This window comes from Cheilinus undulatus, linkage group 20, assembly GCF_018320785.1.
Source record: "Cheilinus undulatus linkage group 20, ASM1832078v1, whole genome shotgun sequence".
NCBI lineage: Eukaryota > Metazoa > Chordata > Actinopteri > Labriformes > Labridae > Cheilinus > Cheilinus undulatus.
In genome coordinates this window covers 12,995,444-13,016,313 of record NC_054884.1, presented here as the reverse complement: position 1 = coordinate 13,016,313, position 20,870 = coordinate 12,995,444, and the positions used below count along the sequence as shown (strand labels likewise).

The window sequence follows — 20,870 nt, the reverse complement described above, 5'->3', positions numbered from 1 at the left end:
TTTCCTAAGCCATAACCAGGAGTTAAATCAGTCTGAAACTCACCGGTTCTTTTTTTAATCCATGTGTGGCACCATTACGTTTGACCGGAATGTGGTTGTATTCTTAGGGTTTCCTTTATTCAGAGAGGAAACTTAATCAGGGTGGTGCTTAAGTGAACACATTAATACAGCCTTTAATTTACCACACTGTCTGTTATTCTAAATATTAACATGGATTGTCAGAATCCATGTAGGGGGTGGCCAGGATTTGGCACACCTAGTGCGGGTGTGGGCAGGCATAAATGGCACGCGTTGCAGGAGTAATGGTCCGAAATCCGGCGATTAAGAGTCCCAAACAGGGCTCTAGTTATTATTATCATTATTATTACAATTATTATTTTAATGATGTTATGCTGATGATATCACACATCCCTGTGGGGATGGAGGGCATAACACTGCGATACTTGCTGACTGTTCAGACACTGTAACAGGTATCTTTGTAATCAAGCTGATTTTGTTGCTGATCCTTACTCGTGTCACATGCTGCTACAACATGTTGTTACTGTCACTTTAAAAGATCATTCTCAGAAAAAAAAGCGATGGCATAATCTGAAGCACAAACTTGTTTGTAAGTCTGTAAATAAGGAACAAAACTGGAGACAAAGCTGTAATATTTTTACTTTTTTATTGCTTAAACTGCCATCTGGAACAATCTATACCAAAAGGATAAACATCTTCGCACATACAGGAGGTCAAACTGAATACAGGGTAGAATAGAAAAAGAATGGTCCTCTGATGGCCTGCAGCTCTCCAAGCTGCGGACCGAACAAACTCACTGAAGGTCGGGCTAGCAGGAGTGACAGACGACTACTGTAAGCCCAGGTTAGGTAAGCTAAGGCAAACCGGGACAATTGCAGTGTGGTTAAAAACAATTCAGGACTAAAACTGATGATGCTGCTATTTACATGAAAACTATATGTGGGCAAAGGCTGAGCCAAACCCTCGCCATAAAACTGACATTTCCTATGATCAGGATAAATGGGATGTTTGGTCACAAATCCACGTGTAACCAAACCAAATAGAATATCCTCACAGTTAAGGAGGGAGCAGATGAAGATGAAAGAAATAAAATACACTCATTTCCATTCACAAATTCTCCTCTTACTAACCTGACTACCCTGCAATCGGCACAAAAATCAAATCCTCTCAAACGCACAAACACGCATCTCAAGTCTAAGCTCACAAAAGTGCTCAGGTTGAGACAGAAACAGACGCATGACAGCTTCTGGTAACAGCTAGTGAGGCAGGAATGAAGAGTTAAACCTTAAATCCAGAAGTCATCAATGTGTGATTTGGTAAAGATCTTTTATAAAAGAAAGAAAAACAAAACAAGACAGACGTAACTTTCTATGCCATCTAAATAGTCGTGAAGCAGTTAAGCTAGGAAGTAACAAACCAAATATTTGACAAAGTCCCTACAGCTGCAGGGCACTCTTTTTTTAAATACACGCTTCCATTCATACCGGATCACTGGATGCCTAAAACATCATGCCAAGTAAGCATAGAGAACGGATCACAAGCTACTCTGATGAAAAGACAGCCGCCTTTTCAAACGAGCGATAAGCAATGAGGCTAAGTTTTAAATAAATATCTGCTCGCTTGTGATGCTTTCACACATAAATACTTCTGATGTCCTGAATTCCATAAAACAATCACCACTTCATTAAACCTGCGATTAATTCACCCCCATTTGATCTACTTTAAAAACCCATGATGTTTTTTACACAATACAATTACATACTGGTTTGTCATGTTGACAAGAAGAAGCTTTTTTTACTTTGTGGCACTGGACACCTAAAATAGAATTTATGGAAAAATAAGTGTTTACAAAAGACAGTTAAACATATTTTTAAGATCACCATCACTCCAAACCATAAGCTCATCATTAAGCCGATAATAATAGAACTATGATCATTTTAACTACACTATCATAACATTTCCGATTACAAACCATAGCAGAAGAGTGACCAAGTTATTTGGTTTATACTAAAAAACTGAATACTGAAATACACTTAATACTCTTTTTTTTAAACTTCATTTTAAATATTTTTCCTCCGAGTAGTCAAGGCAGTTCTTGTATGGTTTTTCTACCAATTATGAGGACAATAAAGGTGATAACTATTTTCTGTTTGGAGCCTTAGATAGAATGGGGAGAGAGCACGCGCTGCATTTTCCACGGCTATGCATCGGTTATCAACATTTGGCACTAGCCTGGTAGCTGCACAGTTAAATAAAAGTCCTAGAGATCTCTGGAAAGAAGCAAAACGGATTTGTCATCATACCGGTAAAAGAAAAAAGAATTAATCTAAGCAGAAGAGAAGGAGAAAGGGAAACAATAAAGAACAAAACAAAAAAAGAAAAAGAGTACAGCTGAAAACTGAATTTGATGCAATCCAGTCTCTCAGGCAGCTTCTACTTTCGGCTCTGAGCTGTTTATCTCATCAAAGAAAAATAAAAGAATACCAAGGGAAGAAGCAGTCTTCTCTTCGCTCAAACCTACAACACAAATCTGTAACAAATTCCCCAAAAGCGCCACGTAAAGGTTGATTGTCCTGTCTCATCAGTCAGAGACCCTAATGTCCTCCAACTCTCCTAACAATCCTGCTCTGTTTACGTCTAAAAAAAGAAAGCATAACCAGTAGATACACATATCTAACATAGGTAACTTGATGTAACTGTGCCTACAAGGTAGTGTACAGCAGCTGGTACAAGCGCTGGTGAATGGCTGAACGTCACCTCAGTGTTACAGGTGGTAACAACAAAACTATTTCCGTGTGGAAAATGAAAAAAAAAGAGAAAAAAGCAAACAGAAAGAAGAAAGTGACGGAAAAAGCAAATTGCATTGGTGGACCCTGGGTCTAAAAGGAGGGGGATAAGTGGAGGGCGAGGGAAGGTGGAGGAGAGAGTGTCGTCTCGCTCTCCATCCTTCAGACAGACAGCGAGACGAAGCTGTTGTACTGTTGGATGTTGCGTTTGAGGATGTCTGAACAGGGGCCGAGGACGCGCTCGAAGCGAGGTCTGTCAAGCTTGACACATTTCAGGGGGCCGCGGGCGACCACGGTGGCGGCACGGGGGCGGTTCATCAGCAGGGCGATCTCACCTAAGAACACACACAGAGACAAAAACAGTTAGAAACGTCATAAAAGAATAGAACCAGACTAGCCTTTTTGGATTAGGTGAGATGTGAGATTGATAATGTTCTTACTGCAAAGATGTCGATGGATGATGCAGATATTTTTTGGGCCACACACACCATGGAGACTGATAAAGTTTATACCTTTAAAGAAGTGTGTGCAGCAAGCACAGCTATGCTTCAGCTATGAAATCAGCAGAGTGTTGGCAACTTTTACACACCATGCGTCTTAGCAGTCATTGACCACGCTCTGTGACTTTACATAGTCTTATGCTTTGTGGCTGAGTTGCTGTTGTTCCTAAACACTTCCACTTTTTAATAATATCACATACAGTTGACTGAGGAGTATCCAACAGGGATGAAATTTCATGAACTGTCTTTTTTGCAAAGGTTGAATCCATCACAATACCACGCTGGAAGTCACTGAGCTCTTCATAACAACCCATTGTGTATCACAAATGTTTGCAAATGGAGACTGGATGGCTAGGTCCTACACCTGCTGCAACAGGCCTGATTGAAACACCTAAATTCTAAATTTAACAGGTGTGGCCAATACCGGTAAAAGAAAAGAAATTATCTAAAGCAGAAGAGAAGGAGAAAGGGAAACAAAGAAAGAAAAAAAAAAAGAAAAATACTACAGCTGGAAACTGAATTTGATGCAATCCAGTCTCTCAGGCAGCTTCTACTTTCGGCTCTGAGCTGTTTATTTCATTAAAGAAAAATTTAAGTGTAACAGGGAAAGAAGCAGTCTTCTCTTTTCCATATAGTGTATATATTTTTTAAGAATGTCAGGGGATTTTGGTAGTTGATGTTAAATATTATCTTTAACAAAAAGGAAACTGATGAATACAAAAAAACTCAACATAAGTAAGAATGAATGACCAATAAAACAATTTTAAAATTCAGCTATTAATGCTGAGTCCTTACCAAAGTAATCAGATGGTCCTAACCTCCCCACCTCCACAAACTCCTCGTTCTCTGAGCGACGCTGCAACACAGCTGCAGAACCCTGAAAAACACAGAAATGCATGTGATTCAAATACTCTGTGACACTTCAAATAAACTGACTTAAACATCCACAAATCTTTGGAATATCACCTGAATTCTTGGATATGTAAACAATGAAAAATCCTGCACTGAATCATTAAATCCCCATGATTTAAGCAGTGTTTAGGACGGCGAAAGGCACTTGATTTTCATCACAAGTCAGAGCATTACCAGGCTTTTATAAGTGTAGGTCAGACGACATGAGTTAAGCATGATTACAGACCAATCCAGCAATTTTATGCTTTCAGGACCCATCATCCTTGAAAACTGATCATACTATCTAGGGATGGGCATGAGTACTTGTGGGCTTAATTTGGCCATAATTATTCAACTTATGTTTCATTACTCACACATGCTGTACAATATTTCTACTGATGTAGTCTTACATGAGTTACATAACTTACTGGGTCTGTCTGACTGAATATCCTTGTTAAGAAGAACTGAGAGAACCAGCCAGCCAGATTACAACAGCAACAAAAACTTCACAATAGCTACTGAAACTCTCAAGGGATATAAGACAAAGAAAAAGGATAGCTAACATTAGTGAAACCGGTGAGCATACAGGGTTTGTGATGAAACCAGAGCAGAGAAGATTAGCCTTATTAGCCTTATAACCAACCTGGTTACTGTATATATTCTCCCATTAAATTCTGTGGAAGGACTTGGCTACTTTGAGTGATGGCATTTGTAAGGCCAGAGTAAAAGCCACCATGACAGCTAAAAAAAGTTTCCAGAGTAGAAAACGTGGATAAGGAAAGGGCAGCGTGTTGATAAAATGACTGTTGCTACCGGCTCATGAGCAGATCTCTCCATGGACTCTGTGAGCTTTTGTGGCTCAGAGTAGCATGTTTTGTCTGTGGAAGTTTGTTGCATTTTTAAATTTTGGGCTATCTTTTACATTACTCTGTGTTGATGCTTTCTTTATATTCATGAGGTTATTAACCCTTAGTTTCAGAATCATCATTTATTTCATTCAGAACCTGGATTAGAAGTGCTGTGCCCCACAATGACAAAGCGAAAACAGAATTGACTTCTTTTGCAAATTTACTTCAAAGAAAAAAATGGAAATATCCCACTGACATAAGTATTCAGACCCTTTTCAACAACACCTAAAATTTAGCTCTGGTTCCTCCCATTACTTCTGATCACTGCTGAGATGTATCTACACCTATCACAATACTCTAATTTCTTCTTCTATTGTTTCCCTGGTGATAGTGACCAATCAGGGCCAGCAAGACAGTCACCTACTAGTTTGAAAGGTGTAAAAAAAAACAAAAAAAAAAACAGTCCTCTATGGCCCAAATAATGACAAGAGGATGTTTGCTTTCCTAAAATTCTTTCACATTTTATGCACTGGGATACCACAATGAGAATTGATTTAATGGAGATAAGTGAAAGTGATACTTTCTGTTGTGTCTCTGTTAGAAAGTTTTCTCCAGACAGAAAAGGCCTGTATGAATGCAGATGTGAGAAGTGGTGGCCATTGTTGATCTGGGTGTGATTTGTATAAAGTTCTATGAGATTCAGTTCATAAATTGTTCTTTTATTTGGTCTTTCTTTCCATATAACTTTTGAAGCATTCATCTGACATCCTTGCAGTTCACTTATTCTGATAGTACAGGTTGTCCTAAAAAACAGATATCTATAGCTTCATTGTGCTTAAAAGGGTTGAGGTTCTACATAGATTCAGGTGGGCCAAAAAAAGCAAAGGCTGGCTTGGGGGTCCAAGGGTTAAGGTTTTCAGTTCTAGAGGAAATTATATTTTAGATTGAGAGAATATTTCCATATCAACACCAGAGGGCGTACATGTGCAACGGTTACAATCAAAAGCTCCACTCAGCTGATGATTTCCCCTTTTGACTTACTGCTGTGAGTCAATAGGGGATCCACTAATTTCTAAAGTGATAAAATAACACAATCTGTATCAATAGAGGACCCGTCAGAGTTTATGTGACACTCTCAAGCTCCAAGATTAAACTCTGGTCTAGCTGCTAATCCAGCATGTATGAATGCATGCTAATATGTCAGAGAAAGTTTACCTCCAAGATGATAAAGAATTCATCTCCAGGTTCTCCCTGAACAACAATCTTCTGTCCATCCTCAAACTGAACCGGCTCCAAGGCGTCAGCGACTGTCAGACGCTCCCATTTATCAAGAGACTCTGAGAATACAGGCAGAACGAGAGGAGAGGATTCAGATCAAATGACAGCTCATTTAAAAAAGCTGGACCTCTGATCAGCTTTATTTTGAGGCGAGTTATTTTTATAAATACTTTCAGGTTATTTTTAAACCCAGGTTCTCTTTTCCATTTTTGCGATGAGACCGATTTGAAATAAACTCACCTAGAATGGACACTTTCCTAAGGAATTCCTCGTACATCTTCCTCTTTCTCAAAGTGCTTCCCTAAAAGACAGAGAAGATTGTATCAGTGTTAATGAGCTACAACTAAAGGCGACAGACTTGTTGTTAAATAATAATAATGTCAAACAAATCACTTAATAATAACAGTCTTTTTTCTTCAGCATAGACCCACTCAGAAAAGCCTCCTCACCATGAGTATTCTCCTGTAGCTGTCTCTGTCGATGCCCCATAGCTTCACGTTGGTCTTGGCTCTGACTGTGGCTGCCCTTGGGGTGCCGTATATCAGGGCCAGCTCTCCAAAGCTGCCACCCTCCCCGATGCTGGTAACCCATTCATTATTCACGTACACCTTGAAGAGGAAACAAAGGTGTTAAACTTAAGATATTTCTGTAAATTGCCTGAAAAGGTTTACTGCGATCTCACAGTCAGATACTCACATCCATCTCCCCTTGGTCGATAACATAAAAGTTGTCGCCTTCGTCACCTGGATGAAAAAAATACGAGTGTTAGCATCCAAAAAAAGTAACTTAAACACTGAACCTAAATCTTTTTGACACTGTAATTCAATAAATGTGTCATCTTACCCTGCAGAATAACCGTTTCTCCTGCGATATAGGTGACTGGAAACATTGCATCAAATATGTCACTGAAAAAGATGAGAATATTAAATTTAGCAGAATATAAAAACTTTATTGATAAAAGTCTTTAAAAACTATACTGTTTAGGAGAGTTACCTCCTTTCGTTATCATCCAGGTGTGAGAAGAGAACATTCTTTTCAATGGCTTTGGCCAAGGCTGCCATCGTCTTGTAGTCTTTTGGAATGACCTGAGAAAAGAAACAGAAGCTATACATTAGCTCTGCTTGCTTACTTCAAAGTTTTTATAGCAGTGATTAGATCTGAATGTAGGGGGAAGATAGTACTCTGCGCGTGTCTACCTTTCTGACATAAGAGGCTGCGTCCTCTTCTGTGTACACCTCTGCACTGAACGCTCCTCTCCGCCGACGGCCCTTCACCACAGGGTTCATGGGAGGAGACACCTCTTCATCACGGGAGTCTGAGCGGGAACTGCTGGCCTTCTGCTGGTTCTGGATCTGCTTGGCCTCCTCCTGGGAGGGAGGGAGGGAAGAAGTCAGCATACTGATAGCCACAAAGGTTTACAGCAGTTTATTTATGTTTATTCTGTAGCACTACAATGAAGCAAGACATGCAATGAAGAGCCAGTTGTTAAAGGTTTAGAGTTAAAACTTAAATTAAGTGATCAAATAAAATAAAGGTATTTTAGAATCCCAACTGTCATTTCTATAATTTAGTAAAATAAATTGTTTTAATAAATCAGTTTCCAATTGTTGTGCTAAAGCTGAATCATAACTAAAATAATCCTTTATAGATTACCAGTGGACAATTTAAGTGTTGTAACAATAGAATGACAGAAATAACAAGTAGGAAAAGAATAACAATCAATAAAACAGAATAAAAATGAAACTAAAGTATATACGACTGGTCCACGAATGAGTGTACCAGGGGAACTATGCAGACCAGTTTAAAGCAAACTATGCATTAAATCTGCAGTAGAGTAGCTAAAGATGATAAGAGGAGATGCAATGTTCAGCTCTGCCCACCTGCTGCTAACCTGTTGTTTTGAATTTAAGAGTCTTTTCAGCAAAAGTGAATTCCATAAGATGTGTTTACTAAAGCAATAACACTGTCTTCATTTAATGGATTAATTTCATATTTTGAGAGAGAGATGCATTTAAAAGTGTCCTTCCTGGTTGATTCTGTGAGCTTCTCAAAGCATTCTGGGTTCTCTCACAATGTAAATCGGGAAGGCCACTTTGAACAGCATACCCCCCTGTGTGAAATTCATCTATAGCCCTATTCATGTAGGAATATTATTACCTAGGGAGCTCTGGTAATTTGTAATAATCCAGCAGGACACCTTACTTTTCATTCCTGCAATATCGATCATATCCATAATTTGTGGAATAAAAATTCCAGGGCAAACAACCTACTGTATTTCAGCACACAAATGGGTCCACAGGTAAAACTAATCCTGTGTGAATTGGCGCCTTTGTAATTTAGAGTGATATACAGTGCTTAACAAATTTATTAGACCACCCGTCATAAAAATGAGAAAACATATATATTTTAGAAATCTTTCAAAAACTTGTTTAAAACTAAAAATATTATAGTTATTTATTTGGCAAATAACAAACTGAAACAACTAAATAGTCCTTTTTCACACATAATAACCAAAAAACTTCATATTTTGTATGGCCTCCTTTGGCCTTGATAACAGCTTGCATTCTTGCTGGCATTGTTTTTATGTACTTTTCCACAGTCTCTTTTGTGATTGAATTTCAAATAGTTTCTAGCTGTTCCCACAGACTTGCTTTAGATGAAACTTTTGTGCCATCAATCTTTGAATCTACTAAATCCCAAATTTGTTCAATTGGATTCAAATCCAGACTTTGACTTGGCCAGTCCATCAGTTCCAGTACTCCAGATTCCTTTTTCTTGGTCAAATAGTCTCTGCACAGCTTTGAAGTATGCTTGGGTTCACTGTCTTGTTGGTATTTGAACCCACGACCAATCAGATTCAGTCCAGAAGGGATCCCATGATTCACTAAGATGATGTGGTAGACGTTCTTGTTCATGATACTGTTGATTTTAACTAATTTGCCCACACCGTATCCACAAATGGAACCCCATACCATAATGGAATCTCCACCATGTTTTACTGTTGGTGCAATGCATCTGGCATCAAAACGTTCTCCAACTTTTCTGCAGACATAAACACGACGATGCTGACCCAAGAGTTCAAACTTGGACTCGTCCATCCAGAGTACCTTCTTCCAGTCATCAACAGTCCAGTGTTTGTTCTCTCTGGCAAATCGGAGGCGTTTCTGGATGTTTACAGGCCTCAATAATGGCTTCTTGGCAGCTATTCTTCCCTTTAAGCCTTGTTCCGTCAGTTGTCTGCTTATGGTCATTCTGGAGACTTTGTCAGACTCTGATCTAGAAGCATTCATCTCTGCCTGAAGATCAGCAGTGGTCTTCCTTCTGTCTCTAGTACTTCAAATCTTGAGGTGTCTGACACCTGCTTCAGTGAACTTTTGTTTCCTGCCTCTTCCTTGGTGCATTTTGTAAGTACCAGTCTCAGCAATTGACTCCAAAGCATACTTGACCACACTGTGAGAACACTTTGTCTTTCCCTATTTTTCTCAGAGACCATCCAGCCTCATGAAGTGCTTTAATGCGGACTCTTTCATTTTCAGTGAGCTCTCAACATTTTACCATTTTGAACAGGAATGAGGAATTTCAAACTGAATTCCCCTTTTTTATACCCAAATTTGAGCCGGCTCACTGGGCTTCTCTGAGAGGTCAGAAATTAATCAAGCATAACATTCAACCACTAAAACTCATTTTTCTGTTCAGGAATGCAATTAAATAACTATAAGTTGACATATTAGTCAAGAAAAATAATGTGCTTCACTGTTTTTTCAGTTTTTTGTAAATCAGTAAATTTGAAAATTCATGGATAACACTAATTATATTTTAGCATTAAAAATATCATTTTGGTTAAAGAGCTTCTACATATTGGTGTATTAACCATTGCAGAAACATAAAAACTGATTTTAGTAATTACCAATGCTGTTAATTTAGGGCTGCTGTGGCATAAACCTTACTTTGGGTGGTCGTCTAATAAATTTGTTAAGCACTGTATATGTCTGGGTTTTTTTTCATGGTTCGTGCAGCTTTTTGTGCACCTTTTTCTGATGAAAAAATGATGGAGGCTGAGGAGAAGACTGTTAAAGTTTTGGTGTAGCAAGCCTATATAAAACTATAGCATGGCGGCAGTTTTATCAGAACTGGGCCTGTTTCTATATAAAAACAAAAGCAAAGAGTCACACTGAAAGCTTTCTTTGCAGAGAAAATGTTTTTACACTTCTCCCAACTGGCCATGGCTTAAGTTTTATCCACCAACAAGTTCCATTGATAATCAACTATGACAAGACCTGCCTGTCACTCTGATTGGCCCGTAATGAATGTGACAGACAGTCCATACATACAAAGCCCCTCCCAAGCACTTTGTATGGGAGGTTTCCCAGATGAATGTGAAATATATCCCATTCAACAGATATATGAAACAATTTATCTGGTGTTTTATATATTTTTAGTACTACACTAAAAATATATAATGAAAGAGTAGTAATTTTTGGTAGATATAAGCATTTCAGTGTGAAAAATCTACAAACTGTACCATTAAATGACAAGTTCATGTGGTAAATCATGGCAGCTGGATATACCAGAACCTACCTGAGAACTTTAAAATAGTTAAAAAAAAAAAAAAAAACCTGTTTTGTAATTAGGGCTGAACAATTTGTGAAGATAATCTAACTATGATTTTTTTCCCTCAATATTACAATTGAGATTTAATATGCAATTATTTTTAGTTTCCTCATCTTATGTACTGTTCAACAATCTCATGCAAAAAATCATTCTATATTATAACCAGCATAATATTAGAAAAATTAAACTCGGGATGAAAGATTTGAAAAAAGAAAAAAAAATAATAATAAATCGAACTGCGCATATAGCAAATTTGGTATCAATTGCTTTACAGAAGGGGATGACCATTTTTTATTTTGATTAAGAAAATCATATACATGAACTGGAAAAGTAAGATTTTTGCAAACAATGCTTTAAAAAAAAAAGACTCCTCAATGTTTCCATAATGTGTAGAGCATAACATCTGTGCAGCAAAAAAGTGTATTAAACTGGTATTACGACACATTTCAGGCTAAGGAAACATTGCACTGTCTGCGATTTGAAAATTGCAGCAGACCGTATTGCAATTTAATCTAATTTACTATTTAATGCCCACCCCTATTTGTAGTGATGATTTCAAAGTGCTTTTTACATCAATTGTAGCGTTTTTATTTAATTTAATAATCAATTGGTTTATTTAACCTTAAAATCTGTAATTAAATATTTTACATATATATTTTGGGACATTTATTGCTTTTATTAAATGAGGAGGAAAGTGGGAAACAGGGATGAGAGAGCAGGGGAAAGACGTGCCGGACAGGAGCCACAGGCCGGACTTGAACCTGGGCCACCAGTGCAGATGAGGTGCAACCTAACCATGAGCCCATCTGCATCCCATTTCATAATTTATTTAATGCTTTAACTTATTTATTCACAGAATGTTGTTTTGGGGTTATTTCTTTATTTGTGGGTTACTCAACAGTACGCATTACCCTATGATATTATTTTTTATGTAGACCAAAAAAAGGCGAAACATAAATGTGCAGGATTAAACTGTCATTAAAGCAGGTTTGTTTAAAAAGAAAGATAATTAGCATAATTAAAGAAATAAAAATAACCTGCATGTGTTGTTAAAATCAAAGGAAATACTGTATAGTCTGGCTTAACTATGATAAATACAGGCAGTGAGGGCAAAGAACAACTTGTTTATGAGAAAGGAGACGGGTGTAATATGAGAGTAATGGTAATCTTTTACTGTGAGGTGATATGACGTCTGTTCACTGACCAAATAGGAAAACCAAGATGCTTACACACAAAAACATGTGGACACAAACACACGCACAAACCTTCTCCAGCCTCTCAAAGTACTCCCTGAGGAAGGCCATGGGCCTGTCTGGCCTGGAGGTGCACAGCTGGACAATACAGTCCTTCAGCAGCTGTTGAATGTTGTGTTTCTGCACGTACTGCTCACACTCCCTCAGGCTCCGCTCCTCCTCGCTGCTCGTACTTCCAGATGCCATGACGACAACGGCGACCCTGCTCTGTGACCTCGGACCTTTGTACTGAAGAGAGGGGACAGAACCGAGGGAAATGGGGGAATTAATTCAGATCATCAGAATACAACATGGATTTAGTGGAGCAAAACAGAGCAGGGGCTGTGTGTGTATCGTGATGAGAAGTGGACAGACAGAAGACATGAGAATGTGAGAAAAATAGAGTCAGAGTGAGAAGCCACTGAGAGATGGGGTGTTGTTTTGGCACTAAGGAGCCTGAGTGCTCCTCAGTGTCAGCAGCAAAAGCTGGTCATATGACGCGATCACACATATCTGACCACAGACAGAAAACTAGGCCAGGCCCACTGACTGTGCAAGGTTTATTTACTCAAAACAACTTCAGTTTTTCACCAGTCTCAATGAAGCCTTCTATCAGGAAATCAGTTTTATACACAAGGCCTAATATTATATGAATGTTAAAAGAAAGTCATGTGAATCAAACCACTGTGAAGAAGAGCGAACCATAAAAAGGGATTGAAATTCTCAACATTTCAGCTCACAATACTGCAGCGCTAAATAGCCTGACAGATCACAGATCATGTGATATAAGCTTCAGATCGCTTGATCTCACTGTGTAGGCTCAAACTTGAAAGGCCTGCAAAGCCCTGATGTCACCAGAATGTGTGGTTTAGATAAGTAACTGAATGATTCCTGTGGAACAAGCATCTTCCTGTCTCTGCATGTGCTTCATGCATGTGCATCAGATTAACAAGACTGAGATAATTTCTAATCTGACAAGGGGAAGGGGAGATTATTGGCTCTTTTATCAAAGATGATGCTATAACCTCCTTTATGCTACCAACTACAATCTAAGGCTATCAAGATTTTGATTTTGATACGTGAAACTGGATCGTATCAAAATGTGCCAAAGCGCTAAAAACGGTTTGGGATTGAATGAAACAAATATTTAATAAATACATTCACTGGTTTCTTTTTTAGGTATGCCTGTTCAAGTGCTCATAATGCAAATGTCAGATCAGCTAATCCCATTCATGGCAGCAATCAGTGCATTCAGGCATTCAGACATGCTCAAGACGATCTGTTGAAGATCTAACCCAGCATAAGAATAGGCAAGGGAAATAATTTTTTAAATGACTCGGAACCGTCATGGTTTTTGGTACCAGACAGGCTAGTCTGAGTATTTCACAAACTGCTGATCTACAACCATCTCTTGGTTTCACAGAGAATGGCCCCAAAAACGAGAAAATATCCAATGACCTGCAGTTGTCTGAGCCAAAATGCCTTGTTGCTACCAGGCTGGTTCAAGCTGATAGAAAGGCAACAATATTTGAATAGCCATTCAATATAGAACAGCACATTTTCAAAAAAATGTTGAACCTTGAAGCAGATGGGCAACAGCTGTAGAGTACCACACCATATGCTACTCCTATCAGCCAGGAACAGGAAAAAGACGCTTCTATTCAAACAGGCTCACCACAACTGGACAGTAGAAGAGTGGACAAACATTCGCTGGTCTAATGAGTCTTGATTTCTGCTGCAACATTTGAATGGTAGGGTCAGAATTTGGCATTAACAACATGATCGCCTGCCAGAAAACAAACAACCTTGGCAGATTCAGAGTCACTTAAATGGCATTTTCCCCCATTCTGATGCTCTGTTTAGACTTCAACAGATCACCCTGACCACGTCTACATGGCTGAATACACAGGTTGCTGCCATGTGATTGGCTGATTAGATATTTGCATTTATGAGAAGTTAAACAGGTGTACTGTAAACAGTCTCAAAACTATTTGCTATCCCACATAGGTCACTATATATATCTATTTGATCTAGTATTTTCAAAGAAAAACGATGTATTAGGTAATAACCATTTACCCTAAAGTTAAAAAGTATTACATAGATCTATCGCTCTATTTCTGTTTTCATAAAACTGAAATAGAAGAATGATACTGATTCATAAATTAACTTCAATCTCATTCCTGTGCAAAAACTGTGATGAAATCATATTGTGAGTACAACTATGAATACATATCATATCTTGAGCTGAGCATTATTAACATCCTGACTAACTTGGAGCATTAACCACTTTTAAAACCCAAAACTGCAAGACAGAGGGGCAAGGCAGTGTCAGAAGAGTACAAATATGTTGCCAGAGTGTTAATTAAAATCTTACACCATTACTAAGACATATATCATCAACCAAGGGGGTATAAATTAAATTTTTTCACAAAACTGGATTATAAACACTGAACTATTGGTTCCCAATGACCCCAAACAAGGCAGACTATGATAGATTGATGATACCAGTGAAAAGTCTTCCAATACTGTTTCAATTCGCAACATCAAAAATAAAAAGCCAGTAATCCAAATCATTTCATATCATCTTCACAAACCAACATTTTGTTTCTTGTGTTTTCTTATTGACAGATGAGTAGAGTTCTGTGTTACCTTGACATGTTTCGACTGCTGAGTTCCTGAAGGCTTCCATAGAAGAGTCACGTGATGTTACTGTGACATGTCTTATCAGCTGATCTAAAGCACGTTTGGTCGTCCTGTCTTGGTGGACAGGACGATTGTGGTTTTCTCATTTCCTGATTTAAACTTTTCCTTTTCGAAAACAGGCCCATAGCACTTTGGTCGCTCTGTTGATCAAGACAGGAAAATCAAACCTGCATAAGATCAGCTGATAAGACATGTCAAAGCAACCCACGGTGGATTCAAAAATCTACCAGCCACAAACATTTGCACCAGCTACTCTATTTTAACAATTAGGGCTATTTAATTAGGTACAATATAAGCTTAGAGTACTCAAGTTAAAGGCTATTTAATAAATGATCCAAACTAGTGCTCATTTATTTATTTTTTTTTTTTTACGAACCTATCCTGAATTCTATCATGCAAATGTTTGCTGTGCTTCCTGTGGGAGGCACTGTAAATTCATAGGCACTTTCCTGCATTATGAGTGCCAGACTCAGAAGAATTTCAAAATTTTCTGCGAGATTTCTGCAGTCTCACACCAAAATACAGGCTTTCTTTAACTACCTTGGAGTTGCGACAAGCAAACACACCTTTGGCAGATATATATTAGTTGCGGTGGAGAATGACGCTCATATGATACAGAGTTAAACTAACCCAGGGCACAGCCGCCTGTAGACTTTTGAGAGCAGTACGTCTGCTCGACCTTGCTCATAAAGTCAGTTGGAACAACCAGAAAAGGAGTTTAATTCATGCCATTTACCATAACAAAATCACTCTGTTGGTTTAGGCTACATTTATTTACATGCCCCTGTGGCTGGTTGGTAGGGGTGCACCGATCGATCAGCCGATTGATCGCCGATTTCCTTAATTTTGGGGGATCGGCGATCGGCTGATATTTACATATGAAACCGATCTTATCCACCAATCTTATCTACCTCTACCTGCTAAAATGTGAAAAAAGGAACTGATATAATTTAGTAGTTTGGACAGCAATACTCTAAACTTTTCATTTATATCTGAGAGAACTACCTCATGTGCAGTTAAAACAACAAGTTTGTATTGTTTCACGGGTATTGTTCAATGTTTTTCAATAAAATAAGACTGGAACATTGAAGGTGTATGCTGTCAGTTATTAAAAAAAATTGGTATCAGCCAAAATCAGAATCAGCAGGTCAGGCTTTTTAAAGATTGGTGATCTGCCAGAAAATTGCAATCGGTGTACCCCTACTGGTAGGTTAAGCTTATTCACCCGACCCTGCTCAAAAGTACTTGGCTGGTGGCGGGTGCCAATTTCCCTCCCTGCAGCAACCTCACGTGACTTTTCAGAGGAAGACTGTAGGAACTCAGCAGTCGAAATATGTCAAGGCAACACAAAACTCTACTTGTCTGTCAATAAGAAAACACAGGGAAAATGAACAGCCAGTGTTTCCCACGCTTATAGGGCCATCCGGGTATATTTAAAACCACCCCAGTATATTTGTTGAGCATTCTTTCTTCTCTTTTTAAAAACCCATAGATAAACACCATCCATGAGAGGTTTCCGCTAGTGCATCCCTCCAGTAAACGCACGTTTGATGAATGGCGTCTCAAGATATAGAATTAAGCATTTAATAATGCTGTTGTTTTGGTGCCAATGTTGCACCGTTTTCTTAGACTCACTGTCAAATGTGCAGAAGCACACAAAAGTTAAACGAGGTGGATTTGGATAACCCCCTAGGCCAACCCTTACACTCGGGGTGTACGATAGGACGATCTCAGATTGTGAAGAAATAGAATGCATTGCCTATGCTGAAGCTGTTATATCGTAGAATCGGCTCTTTTACTTCTAACCCCTCCCCGTCTGCATTCCTATGCAGCGGTGATTCACGACTGCAAATGAAACTGAAACTTACGACAGTTCTTAAAAAGGTTTCTAACTGACTTGTATGGAGCTGTCATGATTTTCTAAACCATCAATGTGCAAAAAAACGCTTAATTGCACAATCTACACAAAGTTCGTAAACTTTTTTGATGAGCTCTGAATACAGAATCCGAAACCATCTGCTGAGGGAAGAAAGATGATCCACGCCGCGGTCAGTGGAAAAAAGTATAGCAGATACTGTTATTTCTATTATTGTTTTCTCAAGTTATTTGCAAGCTTTTCCAGCTCTCTACTTGTGGTTTACCTGTCAGCATAACGAAATCACAGGTGAAATTTTAAAATATCAGCATCTTTTTACGGAGGGAGGCGGCAATGTCTGTGAGGTCGAGACATTGATAATTATTTAAAATGTTTTAAATAGCATAATCATTGAAATCCATGCATTTATGTAGCCTACTTGCATGCTTCATGATCTCCCTCCGTTCTCTTTTATTGTGGGCAGCAGCCAGGGACAAGTGTGACACGTCACTGCATTAGCATTTCCCAACCTTTTCATTAATAAAAATCAAGATTATGTTCTCATCATAATCTGGGTTATTTTTTATATTTGCTTATTTTGGCAGTCGATAAAAAAGGCTGAAGTAACTGCAATATAAAAATGCACTGGATCAGGCTACTTATGCAAAGCTATAGCTGTAGGAATTATGTTTACAGTCCACATACTTTAAAAAATTACTATGTTAAAGTGTGCCTGATAAACATTCAAAACCAAAAAAGAGGACACACACATCATGGTTTTAAAGTGGCGAAGAAAAGGCAGAAATTGGTTCCATGAAATGTTCAGAATGCAGGAAAATAAAAGACCTGATACCTGATGGTGTCAACTATCAAATAGCAAATTTCAAAACATTTAATGTGTTGACCAACAGGTTGTTGCAGAGGAAAAAAATGACTTGTAAATACAGTATTTGTGAGTCAAAAAAATTATATGGGGAATAAGTCTGTTAGTTTTCAGGCGTTACCTTAGAAATTTGCTTATTAATCGAATGAAAATTTTCAATAAAATCGAGATTGTGATCTGCCGATAAAAATCATGATATTTTATTTTTTCCATATCACCCAGCCCTATCTTTCACCTAGGTAGAGTATTATTCTGTGGGAAACACTGACAACCAATATTAATTTATGGGTTTTAAATTCCAAAAGATTGCTGAAAAACTCCTGCACAGGTTTAAATTGAACAAATGTGGATGGCACTTGAACCGCTTTGTACAATTCAGACCATGGTGGGGAATCTACATGTAAATCTCGATTGATTTATTCCTCTTATAAGATCCTGCCACATGAAATATGTGTTCTTTAAAGCTTTGGTTTTTGTCTATACCAACATTATCAATATAACAGAGAATGTGACGATTAAAATCGTGAAATTATATATATTATAAAAGTATCGAAATATGGAATACCGTGACAACCTTAAACGGGATACTGCAGACTTTTATTATTTGTATTTTTTAAATTTATTTAGAAAGTCTCAAGGAGTGAAAGTATGCAATTCTCTAATTTAGTCAAGGCTGCAGCACCGTCTTCTCTGTATATTGATAAACGGGCTGTTGATTTACTTAAACTAAACACTTTGATGTACAAATGACCTTGCTGAACAAGCATTAGCGGACTTTCCTTGGGGCTATGGAATTATGAGTCTAATGGGCAACAAATTGTGTAAATGGTGTCGCCTTTAGCCAGTGTAAAGCTAATGCCCTGTCTGTAACACCGTCTAGGTCAGGAAGGCTTCAGGAGGAGGCTGACGGCTGCAGCCAGGCAACACACTAAAACGCTAACTGCACTGTATTCTAACAACAAATAAACGTGTGATATAACTGTTTGACATCTGTTTTAAGACTTTCCCTTGGTTACAGCAGGCCTAAGTTATGTTCTTAAAATGTCTAGTTTGATGCATAGCTTGCTAGCGCCTTGCAAAGGCAAAGCTCTCCTCCAATGACGCCATCTTGAGTTCTATCATAAACAAACGAGAGACGGAGGAAACAAATTTCACCTATCCAGAGGTCATCCTAACCGTGTACGGAAGACAAGCGAAAATACTCACAAAAAATGAAAATTCCTGCCGAGCCCTTCGTAAGCGACTCGGGATGGGGGATATTTCTCAAAGCGAACCGTTACCAGATCCTCCTCGCTTCGATTTTTTTCCCGAGCCCTGGACCGCTGCCCCACCGGATACGGCTGAGAACCAATCAACGGCCGTCACTGACGTCAATTCTCCCCGTTCTGACATGTGAGCCCGTAACCCTTGGCAACCTTAAAGGAGGCGCACGGAAGCCGTGACGTCAAGGACATAGTTCAGAAATGAAGAAAAGATTACTGATTAAAAATTTGCCTTAAAATACGAATCTTACTTTGACTTTCGAAATGCACTCACTGGTACACTGCAGTCATTTACCAACAACAGGGTATTTTCGGGAACAGCTGATTTTACGAGCTGAAAAGTGAAAGAAAGGAACCTAGGAAGTACAGACTTCTCTCATTTCTCTGCAGGCCTGAAGCTGAAGGACATATGTAATGTGAAACACACCACAATAAAAATGACTTGTACACCTAATAAAAGCATTTTTTTATACTTGAGTGAAAAGATAACGGCACATTGTATAAGTCTGAATAACTTTGAGGTAATTTGTTACTCACTGAATGAAGTGCATGTTAAAAATAATGTTTCATTAAATTGAAATATAAAGCCTACACATATCTTATTCATTAGAATATAACTGTGGATAATGGGGTTGCTTAATATTGTTTTCAGGGCCCATACTGATCCAATTATCAATTATGCATGAGACCGATCGCACTTAGTGTGGCAAAAGTAAAATTGCACAGAAAGAAACTGAAGGAAAATAAAAAGTTTAACCCTAGATCTATCAGCTTGAGAAATGGTACAGAGCAACAGCAGGAAAACAGAAAGCAATTCCACATGCTTGCTATGTCAGTGGCACCCAGGCAACAGTGTTGATTTGCAGCTACTAGGGTGACATCCGGCCAATCAGATTATGTTGTATGCAGGACATTTGGTTAAACTGTGGAGAGTGAAAATAAAGCCAGAGGGGAAGAAACGCCTTGCAGTTGAGCCAAAGAAGCACAATTTTGATTAATTAACTAGACTTAGCATAAAAAGTAAGGTAATTTGTTTGGTAGATTACTTCTTTGTTGTAACAATGCATCTTGGCAAATCCTATATAGTTGGAAAGCCTGCCTATTTCCCTTTTTAAAGGATGCCATGTCTGTAAGGAACATGCATTTGTGGGATGAGCAGCAGAGCTGAGTATGTGGGTAGCACCCATGAAAGATTGGCCAAATCTTCTCTGCCAATGCCAAACAGCGTATTCTGCCATTGACTTTTTTTTAAGCTTCTGGTATCAGTTATTATTTTTACTGTGAGCCTTATTGCTGTTTAAAATAATTAAGACCTTCAATATTTGTTCATTATTAGGTCTTCTGATAGAAAATAACTGGTACAAATTGTGAAATATATGTGATTTGAGAAATTTTCACAACAATATAACAGTTGTATTGTACTTAAATGGTATAAATAAGTTTTTATTGTGAGCTTCATCACTGCTAATTTACTTAGTTATTCAATATTTGTGATTATTATAGGCTCCTTTTAGAATTAAAAGATAAAACTGGTAGTCAGTGGTGTCTTGCCTCAAATGAAGGTCAGAATCCAAAGACAACCTCATCAACTCTGACATCTGTGACCCTGCAGGAGACACTGCAGCATCTCAGATGGCTGTGTGATCTGACCTGTCCCTGATGATTCCCCATGCTTTAAGTTTTACAGAGAAGCAGCATGTTGATTACTAGGTACAGTTTCATTATTTACCTCAAAAATAATTGCTTATGAAATAAATAAGTTGTACTTAAATACATTTTAATGTGCAAGTGAATAGCCATTAACAATGTGTTCAATTTTACAATATTAACTTTTTGATATGCATCCAATTAGTGGAATTTTTCTACAGCAAACGGCCAAGGAACCATATATGGTCACTAGATTAGACTGACTAAATTAGAATAAAACCATGATAAAGCAGTTATTAAGTAGTTTATGCAAAGGTCTTTAGATAAGAAAAGCATGCATAGGCCTGTTTTTAGGG

At 38.2% G+C, this 20,870-nt stretch overlaps 1 protein-coding gene across 1 annotated transcript; it reads right to left on the bottom strand.

Annotated features, from left to right (window-relative positions):
• Window positions 1–647: 647 nt before the first annotated feature.
• Window positions 648–18,937, bottom strand: LOC121528352 (cAMP-dependent protein kinase type I-alpha regulatory subunit). The gene is made up of 11 exons (XM_041815779.1): window positions 18,812–18,937; window positions 12,198–12,413; window positions 7,518–7,688; window positions 7,315–7,406; window positions 7,165–7,226; window positions 7,018–7,064; window positions 6,771–6,929; window positions 6,562–6,622; window positions 6,259–6,380; window positions 4,100–4,181; window positions 648–3,139 (listed from the first exon to the last, which is right to left on the bottom strand). Exons 2-11 carry the CDS (start codon window positions 12,369–12,371, stop codon window positions 2,967–2,969), a joined length of 1,143 nt encoding a protein of 380 aa, XP_041671713.1. The 5' UTR covers window positions 12,372–12,413; window positions 18,812–18,937; the 3' UTR covers window positions 648–2,966.
• Window positions 18,938–20,870: the final 1,933 nt, after the last annotated feature.

Coding starts and splice junctions, on each gene's coding strand:
- LOC121528352 (XM_041815779.1), bottom strand. CDS start 12,371: ATGGCATCTGGAAGTACGAGCAGCGAGGAGGAGCGGAGCCTGAGGGAG. Junction 7,065..7,164: donor AGAAACGGTTATTCTGCAGG/GTAAGATGACAC, acceptor TTTTTCATCCAG/GTGACGAAGGCGACAACTTT. Junction 3,140..4,099: donor AGGACCATCTGATTACTTTG/GTAAGGACTCAG, acceptor GTGTGTTCTTAG/GTGAGATCGCCCTGCTGATG.